The 9731-nt window shown below is 43.5% G+C and overlaps 1 protein-coding gene across 1 annotated transcript; it reads left to right on the plus strand.

The window, feature by feature from the left end:
- Positions 1 to 1163: 1163 nt before the first annotated feature.
- On the plus strand, positions 1164 to 5173 carry LOC121568832 (protein Tob1-like). Its single transcript, XM_041879270.2, has 2 exons — positions 1164 to 1426; positions 2996 to 5173. The coding sequence occupies exon 2, from the start codon at positions 3235 to 3237 to the stop codon at positions 4252 to 4254; it is 1020 nt and encodes a 339-aa protein (XP_041735204.1). The 5' UTR covers positions 1164 to 1426; positions 2996 to 3234; the 3' UTR covers positions 4255 to 5173.
- Positions 5174 to 9731: the final 4558 nt, after the last annotated feature.

Consider the following 9731-nt stretch of genomic DNA (forward strand, 5'->3'; position numbering starts at 1 on the left):
TTCATCTTTTTTTTAGTCCCGTTATCAAGTCTCCACGTCAGAAAGAATTAATAGTAAATCAAGTGGTAATTTATAGGTCCGCAGAGATTATAAGAAAGGTAGCTGCTATCACACTGCCTCAAACGAACAAAACCATCGGCTGTTGGCAGAAACCCGTCTATTTCTTAACACGTTTGCTTAGCTTTTGCTAAGTGAGTTAGTGGGGCAACATACCTTACATCAACTAGAGCGCTGTAACTAATATATATTTAGCAATGTCCACTTTAAACTCCAGAGTACCCTGTCCACCCAGGTATGACGTGGGCTGCTACATCAGCACCTTGGATACGGGCACACCATTCACCAAAGAGCTCCTGCCCCGTTTTCAGCCAATCAGCGAAGTATTTTCTCAATAGGAGATCAACCCCACCCCCTTCGCTTCCAACTGTATCGTTCCGCTTTGGGAATGTCCTTTCCGACAGAGCTATAGATTTTACTGAAATTGCCAAATGCAACCCCCTTTTCTTTTACGCATAATTTTCAAACTGCCATTCTCTGATCCAACAGTTTGCGTTTGCTCTAGCATGGTAATAACGCATGGTTATTACAGTTTCATGGGTGAGAGTGTATTCAGCTCAACAAATTGCTCGCTCATTATTTTAAAACACGTCAAATAAATAAGTCGGAAGCACTTGGCAATACCAGTTAACCTACTAGAACGCAAGTATTCCATATCGTAGCCTTGTCGAGGCAATAGGGGAGATATCTCAGGCTGAAAGGATTGATACGCTGATCTAAATAATGTTGATGTCAAGCAAATACATATAATCTATCAACCATGCGTCGCTGAAAATACATAATCAAAAGCTATTATATGCAAATTAATAACTTAGCCTATGTCTGACTTCATAATCGATGTATTTTTGTCTGCTGTCAGAGGATACCAAGGTAAAGTGTGACGCAAATGTTCTTGTTATGGGCGTCTCTTCATTTTTAAGCCTTAGATTGACAGTAGAACTAACCAATACACTTGCGAGTTTGTACATTTCCAGTGGGCTGGATTCCCCAACCTGACCAATTGCAAGCCCAGATATGGTGCCCCTATTGTTTTGTCCTCTGAAACCGCATCACCGCCTACCTCGTGCCCATGGCGGAGGAAAGCTATAAATACAGGCGCATGACAGCAGACTGGGACGAAGTTGTAAAACTCCCAGGTAGAAGGGAGAAAGTCTGCAAGCCTGCTGAAAGGGGACAACCTCAAACAACTTAAAAATAGAAACTAAAGCAAAAAATATATAACGGTAACTTATCGACGTCTACACGTACTGGAATACTTTTTTATGTTCATATTATATTCTATGTGAAGAAAGTATTTATATCTACTCTACACTTTATTTGCACTAACGGTACTTCAAAACTACTGAGAATCTTTATTTTGTACGAAAAAGTAAGTATTGCTTTTGGCTCAGTCACTCTTTGCGTGTTCGATTGGTTATCCATCAATCAACTGTAGCCTAGTTTGCTTGATGATTAACTATTTACCCCAGATTATTTCGCAGGGGATTTTAATCAAGCTGATTTGCTGCGTCGGTCCCCGAAATTAGGGAGGGGTAGCCTAACTGAAGCGCGCGCGCGCGCGCGTGTGTGTGTGTGTGTGTGTGAGAGAAAAAATACGGGATATCAGCTAAATCGTTCTCTACATTTGCTTGACTATCAAGACTGACTGTCAAATTATTGAAAGAAGAAACTTGCGGAGAGGCAATAGGCTATGCATGGAATTATGTTCATCTCTCTTTTTTAGCCGGGTTATCAAGTCTCCACGTCGGAAAGAATGAATAGTAAATCAAGTGGAACAAAACCATCCGCTGTTGGGCAGAAAACCGTCTTTTTCTTAATGACAGTGTGATCGTTTATTGGATACAGCGTATTTTGCATTTCCTTCTCTACTTGGCCATATCCTAAATGAATAGACTAGTTGTTACATTTTGCTAAACCGTTTATTTCGACACTGTTCCGATAATAGCAACACCTAACCTTCCTATCCCCTGCCTCGCCTAGTCGACGTTCACTACTACATTTTAATCCGCCTACCAAGTAGTGGGAGTTGAGAGCCGCCAATCTGATAGAAAAATGTACGCTGTAAATATTGTATCGCCAGCCTGATTGCTAATATGTAACTGTTTTGTAAAAAAAAGTGCAGTATGCCTTTCCGAATGTAACCGCGACTCTTGTGACGTTGGCAACATTGTAACGAGGCTAACTATTTATTATGTAACACGATCAGTTCTAGTGCTCCTCTATAGCTTCGCGGTGGGAAAACGGCACAGCTCTCTTTCTGCGTGGAGATTTCTAACATTATGAATGCGTTTTCATCTACTGTGGAATCTTTAGTTTTTTCATATTGAGTTGTAGATATTCAGACAAATGCACTACCTTGCTTGTCATGGCTATTTATAAACTAGGTCGTTGTGTTCCATGGCGTGACATTGCATTGTTAAAGATGATTCAGGCTATAGACCTTGATACTGAATACTGCATTGTTCGGGAAAGCGCTTGTAAGTAAGCGTTTCACTACTGTTTTACACCTGCTGTATCCTGTGCATGTGACAAATAAACGTTGAGACTTGAAACTTGAACCTAGACAGAGAAGAGGTGACTGCTTGATCCGTCATAGCATACTAGTTGATTTGAGTGTTCATACAGACTGCAATTCAATTCTAGATGTTTCCCCCAGGAAGTAGAGGGTTAACATTTAAAGGGCATTTTATTGCACTCCTTTACAAAGTCTACAGTAGTAGACTCAACCTCAGTCAAGTAGGCAAGGACATTGCCACCCACAGCTTTGCCTATTTGCAAAATGTTGTCCAATTATACAAAATGTTGCTTCAGTAATGCTAATTCTTTACACGGTTGATATCTAGTGGAGGAATTGTTCATGCATTTTAATGTCTTGATATTGTTTTGCATATCTGTCTGAACAATATGCTAATCGTTTTTTCTCTACTCTTTTTTTCAGGAAAAAGGATCACTCAACCTGTGGAAGAACGCCTCTTTTCTGCAACCAGCACTTTTGATTTAGAGCAGTTCCACAAAGCTCTAGTTCCTTTTGCCTGGCGTTGACCCAACCCAACCCATCACACCCTACCCTGCCTGGGAAGCACCTACGCCACCCACCACAGATACATAAAGCAACCCAACAGGACGCAGCTGCCGACACTTCTTCTACTCGCACCCGGAGCAGTTCAGCAGCCAGCTATGCAGCTTGAAATCCAAGTAGCCCTCAACTTCGTCATCTCCTACCTGTACAACAAGCTGCCGCGGCGACGGGTCAACATTTTCGGTGAGGAGCTGGAGAGGCAGCTCAAGGGGAAGTACGAGGGCCACTGGTACCCAGACAAGCCATACAAGGGCTCCGGATTCAGGTGCATCCACGTAGGGGAGAAGGTGGACCCGGTGGTAGAGAAGGCAGCCAAAGAGAGTGGCCTGGACATTGAGGACGTGCGCCACAATCTGCCTCAGGACCTCAGCGTGTGGATCGACCCCTTCGAGGTATCCTACCAGATCGGGGAGAAGGGGCCCGTCAAGGTGCTCTACGTGGACGACAGCAATGAGAGCAGCCCCAGTGGGCTGGAGCTGGACAAGGAGATCAAGAACAGTTTCAACCCCGAGGCCCAGGTGTTCATGCCCATCAGCGAGCCTGTGGTGGGCCCCTCTCCGACTTCCAGCTCGCCCTCGCCTCCCTTCGGCCACTCAGCCGCCGTCAGCCCTACCTTCATGCCACGCTCCACCCAGCCTTTAACCTTTACCACCGCCACCTTCGCCGCCACCAAGTTCGGCTCCACCAAAATGAAGAGCAGTGGTCGCAACAACCAGAGCGGCAACGCCGGCCAAGGCGGGCAGGGCCAGAAGGTGGCCCGCACCTCGCCCACCAACCTGGGCCTGAATGTGAACACGCTGCTGAAGCAGAAAGCCATCTCCACCTCCATGCACTCTCTTTACGGGTTGGGCCTGGGTCAGCAGCAGCAGAAGGCCTCGGCCCTCAGCCCCAACGCCAAGGAGTTTGTGTTCCCCAACCTCCACGGCCAGGGGAGCCCGAGTGCCCTATTCCCCGGTGACAGCTCCCTCAGCCTCAGCCCGCTGCAGTACAGCAATGCCTTCGACGTGTTTGCGGCCTACGGAGGCCTCAACGACAAGTCCCTCATGGACGGCTTGAATTTCAGCTTGAACAACATGCAGTATTCGAACCAGCAATTCCAGCCAGTGATGGCCAATTAGTACACAAAGATACTACAGTACTACTACACAGAAACGACTAGAGATATGTGATATGGGGAAAAAAAGACTAAACGCACATAAAAAAAAGAAAACAGAATTTCCAGGAAAAATTGAAAGTAACTTGTACACAGATCTTACAGTCGACAACAAGTCCAAGTGCATGAGCCTGAGGGTGAAACGACTTTGCCCCCTTGAGTTATATCTTCTTTTTTTTTACAATGAAGCTTGTAGTACAAGATGTCCAAGCTTGGTTACCTAAACTTCAACATGCATCATTATTTCTTTTGCCAACCAAGCACAGAAATTATTTTTTACGTGACTGTTTTAAAGATAATTAAGAAAAACAATACAAGTCATGGCCTCTTTCAGTATTTAAGACGTAACTGGACACCGCCAATTTTCCAAGGATTGGCATTAATAAGTGGGATTTCCTGGTCTTTTTTCTAATTGTATAATTTAATTTAGTACAGAGTTTGTAAAATATCAGAGTATATATTGTTTCTACGACATGGTATTGCATTTATATCTTTTTACTACTACAGTGATCCGTGATGGCTGTAGCGACTATGTTCTTTTTTTTTATTGAAATTGTAAAATGAATCCCTCTTAAAAAAAATAAAAAAATAAAAGTTAAAAAATAAAAAAAACATTGACTATTCTAAAGATTGTGTACAGAATATTCCGTAGTGGTGGGATTTAAGAATATTTGCTTTTTTGAGAAACATAAGAAATGTATTTTCTGTTAAGAGTTTAAAGATTTTTGCTATATTATGGACAAAATGTAATCGTATATTAATTTTGTACCTACATTGTGCAATACTTGATAAAACAAACGGTATAACAAAAGTATTTGGAGTCTGTCTTACATGTTAAGCGGGACTGATCATTTATTAAGTTTGTATTAAAAAGCTTGAAAATATACACTTGTCTATGTTCTCATTGGTGGTGTTGATTGTTCATGGGTAGATTGGACAGCGGACATATGTATGAAGGCGATATTATCCAGTGTTCCATGTCACACATTCCATTGAAGTGTTAAGTACACACACTTTATTGTAGAAATAGGAGTCCTAGCCTATCCTTCAGTGCCTAATTTAGCTCTGGTCAGCATACTCTTGGTGCACTTGCACAAGACCTTGCTCTTGACACATGGTTCAAACCTGCAGTAAAACTTGTGATTTGCAAAGACTTTGCATAATATAAGGTACTGACATGTCAGTATGCTGTTATTGGTAAGACTGCACCATTATACATTCATATTCTATACATGGTAGTCTTGTAACTAGTGTTACACAATTGGGCATATCAAAATGTTATGAGTCTTATTGCTGCGAATCAGGGTGAACGTTAGTGTTCTGTGCTATTGTCTAGAATTACTAGTGGGGTTATCCTTGACAAAACAACACCGATTTATAAATTTCCATCAACATTCAAAACCTGGCTACACAAAAAGAGCCAACGAGGGTATTCCCCTTTTTACCGGAGATTTGATTTACCCTGCACATGTATTCCGACTGTCTACATATCCTCTGCCTTTGCTGGTTCTCAGAGGCTACATACAGTGTAGTCAGTCCATGTGCTTCGTGGGCCTATTAGACATATGGATAGAGGCATGGTGTGGTTAAGCCTGCTAACCGTCTCATCCCAGACCTTAGCACATCACCTCTGAGTCAGTTAGCCTACTGAGAGCTGAGGCGTTTATATTCGTGCACTGTACATGTTAGCCCTATTAGCCTACAGGCCCGCCTGTGAACCCTGCAGCCTGCCAGTTGTCTAGTCAAACAATGTTGAATGCAAAGACGGTCCGTTAAGCTAGGGGATATGTTGTGTTTACAGTACCTTCATCCATGTTTGGTCTCCAGAGTAAATTCAGTCACATTTATTTCTGGGATAATACTCGTTATTTCCATCCCTTCATCTATACTGATTTTGAAGTGGATGTACTGAGCATTTTGGGTACTATTGTATATTATAATAATAGCCACTTTGAAGGCTTCTACACTGTGGCCAGCTGCATGCGATTCTCAATCATTTTTCACCCAGTGTCCTGAGGTGACAGGTCATTGGATAACTATGATTGCTGAATTGTGATAGAGGAAGGAATGAGCAGAATAAGAATGCCATTTTGATGGGATTTAGGCTGGTCTGAAGAGGAAGTGTATGTCGCTTGTTTGCTTCTTCCAAGAGTGATCTATGTTGAGGTATTGTTGGACTATTCATGGACTTGGAATAATGGTTTCAACCATAATGGATCGCCTATAGGTTCTATTTCTCATGTTGTTGCTGCTGATATAAGAAGAACTAACATGCCGGTGGGTACACAGAGAGCACTTTAACCCTGGTGGCACACCACCTTCCTCTGAGGTTAGCTCACCAAGTATCTGCTGCACTGTTGTCTGTCAGCTGCACTTGTGTAAAGTTCACGGATGGTTTTAGATATACAGTATGTGTGTGTGTGTGCATGCACTTGTACGTGAGTATTTTTGTGCACATGTGCGTGTAATAGAAATATGTGTGTTGGGGACAAGCAGTTCTGGGGATGCCTTTGAGGGATTATCACCCTGCTCTGCTCTGCTCTGCTCTCCTGAGCCTGTTCTGTCTGGTCTCCCTCCACAGGCTCTAGTTTCACTGGACGTCATCAACCCCGCTCTGATTCTAGGAGAGAGGGAGGAGAGAGAGAGAGAGGGGGGATAGGAACGGATGGGGAAGAAAAAGAGGGCGAGAAAGTGATAGGGAGATAGGGAGGGAGGAAGAAAAAGTGATAGGGATAGAAAGAGAGAGAGGGGGTAGAAACAGAGAGAGAAAGAGGAGGGATAGCAACAGAAAGAGAGTGTGAGAGAATGAGAGCTGGCGGCATCATTGATGTAATCCAGCCCAGAGCCACGGCTGTTATAAAAACAGGTGGAGCTTTCTGTTGAAACGAGCAGACATAGAGTTATGTAAATGTCAATCATCTCAGCAGAACAGTTAATGGCTTACCAGTTCCCCAGCTCTAAGTCATGCAGACTCCATTTCTGGAGCCACATTAAATCAATTGAATGAGCAATGACAACCCCACTAGGCACAGTTCAACATCTATTTTTGATTTACATTTGGTGGAGTTGTCAACTAACATGAATTCAATGTGAAATCAACCATAAATGTCACTATGTCATTGGATTTAGGTTAAAAGTTGGGTGATTAAAAAAATTAATAAAAATACACCTAGGGAAAAAAGTATTTGATCCCCTGCTGATTTTGTACGTTTGCCCACTGACAAAGAAATTATCAGTCTATAATTTTAATGGTAGGTTTATTTGAACAGTGAGAGACAGAATAACAACAAAAAAATCCAGAAAAACGCATGTCAAAAATGTTATAAATTGATTTGCATTTTAATGAGGGAAATAAGTATTTGACCCCCTCTCAATCAGAAAGATTTCTGGCTCCCAGGTGTCTTTTATACAGGTAACAAGCTGAGATTAGGAGCACACTCTTAAAGGGAGTGCTCCTAATCTCAGTTTGTTACCTGTATAAAAGACACCTGTCCACAGAAGCAATCAATCAATCAGATTCCAAACTCTCCACCATGGCCAAGAACAAAGAGCTCTCCAAGGATGTCAGGGACAAGATTGTAGACCTACACAAGGCTGGAATGGGCTACAAGACCATCGCCAAGCAGCTTGGTGAGAAGGTGACAACAGTTGGTGCGATTATTTGCAAATGGAAGAAACACAAAAGAACTGTCAATCTCCCTCGGCCTGGGGCTCCATGCAAGATCTCACCTCGTGGAGTTGCAATGATCATGAGAACGGTGAGGAATCAGCCCAGAACTACACGGGAGGATCTTATCAATGATCTCAAGGCAGCTGGGACCATAGTCACCAAGAAAACAATTGGTAACACACTACGCCGTGAAGGACTGAAATCCTGCAGCGCCCGCAAGGTCCCCCTGCTCAAGAAAGCACATATACAGGGCCGTCTGAAGTTTGCCAATGAGGAGGAGAACTGGGTGAAAGTGTTGTGGTCAGATGAGACCAAAATGGAGCTCTTTGGCATCAACTCAACTCGCTGTGTTTGGAGGAGGAGGAATGCTGCCTATGACCCCAAGAACACCATCCCCACCGTCAAACATGGAGGTGGAAACATTATGCTTTGGGGGTGACAGGACAACTTCACAGCATCAAAGGGACGATGGACGGGGCCATGTACTGTCAAATCTTGGGTGAGAACCTCCTTCCCTCAGCCAGGGCATTTAAAATGGGTTGTGGATGGTTATTCCAGCATGACAATGACCCAAAACACACGGCCAAGGCAACAAAGGAGTGGCTCAAGAAGAAGCACATTAAGGTCCTGGAGTGGCCTAGCCAGTCTCCAGACCTTAATCCCATAGAAAATCTGTGGAGGGAGCTGAAGGTTCAAGTTGCCAAACGTCAGCCTCGAAACCTTAATGACTTGGAGAAGATCTGCAAAGAGGAGTGGAACAAAATCCCTCCTGAGATGTGTGCAAACCTGGTGGCCAACTACAAGAAACGTCTGACCTCTGTGATTGCCAACAAGGGTTTTGCCACCAAGTACTAAGTCATGTTTTGCAGAGGGGTCAAATACTTATTTCCGTCATTATAATGCAAATCAAGTTTTTCTGGATTTTTTTGTTGTTATTCTGTCTCTCACTGTTCAAATAAACCTACCATTAAAATTATAGACTGATCATGTCTTTGTCAGTGGGCAAACGTACAAAATCAGCAGGGGATCAAATACTTTTTGCAAATTCAATCCGTTTTCCACTTTTTGCCCTAGCACTACACAGTTGATTCAAATAATCAACTAATCATCAAGTTTATATCAGTTGTGTAGTGCTAGGGCAAAAACCAAAACTTGAATTATTTTGTTGAAATTATGTGGAAACAATGTTGATTCAACCAGTTTTTGCCCAGTGGGAAGAGAAGGGGAAGCTGCTCACAGATCAGTTAGCCCACTACAACACTGAGTGTGTTGATACCATGCAAACGTTCTGCTTGAACATGCCTGCTTTTATAACATATTTGTGCCAAGTTCAGGGAAGTAGGCAAGTTGTGTTTGTGTTCCTCAGATTGTTTTTGGGTAGGCTAGGCTACTACAAAAACCTGCTGCTGCTGCTGCTGCGGCGGCGGCGGCCTCTTGAGTATTGCAGTGGTCTAAGGCACTGCATCGCAGTGTTAGCTGTGTCACTAGAGATCTTGGTTCGAATCCAGGCTCTGTCGTAGCCGGCCGCGACCGGGAGACCCATGGGGCGGCGCACAATTGGCCCAGCGTCGTCCAGGGTAGGGGAGGGAATGGCTGGCAGGGATGTAGCTCAGTTTGTAGAGCATGGCGTTTGCAACGCCAGGGTTGTGGGTTCGATTCCCACGGGGGGCCAGTATGAAAAAAATTATGCACTCACTAACTGTAAGTCGCTCTGGATAAGAGCGTCTACTAAAATGTAAAATGTACTACTGCTAATACTGCTGCTACTACTA

This window comes from Coregonus clupeaformis, unplaced genomic scaffold, assembly GCF_020615455.1.
Source record: "Coregonus clupeaformis isolate EN_2021a unplaced genomic scaffold, ASM2061545v1 scaf0119, whole genome shotgun sequence".
In the NCBI taxonomy this organism is placed as follows: domain Eukaryota; kingdom Metazoa; phylum Chordata; class Actinopteri; order Salmoniformes; family Salmonidae; genus Coregonus; species Coregonus clupeaformis.

What these genes read in the sequence shown, in the direction of transcription:
- LOC121568832 (XM_041879270.2), top strand. Translation starts at nt 3,235, where the DNA reads ATGCAGCTTGAAATCCAAGTAGCCCTCAACTTCGTCATCTCCTACCTG.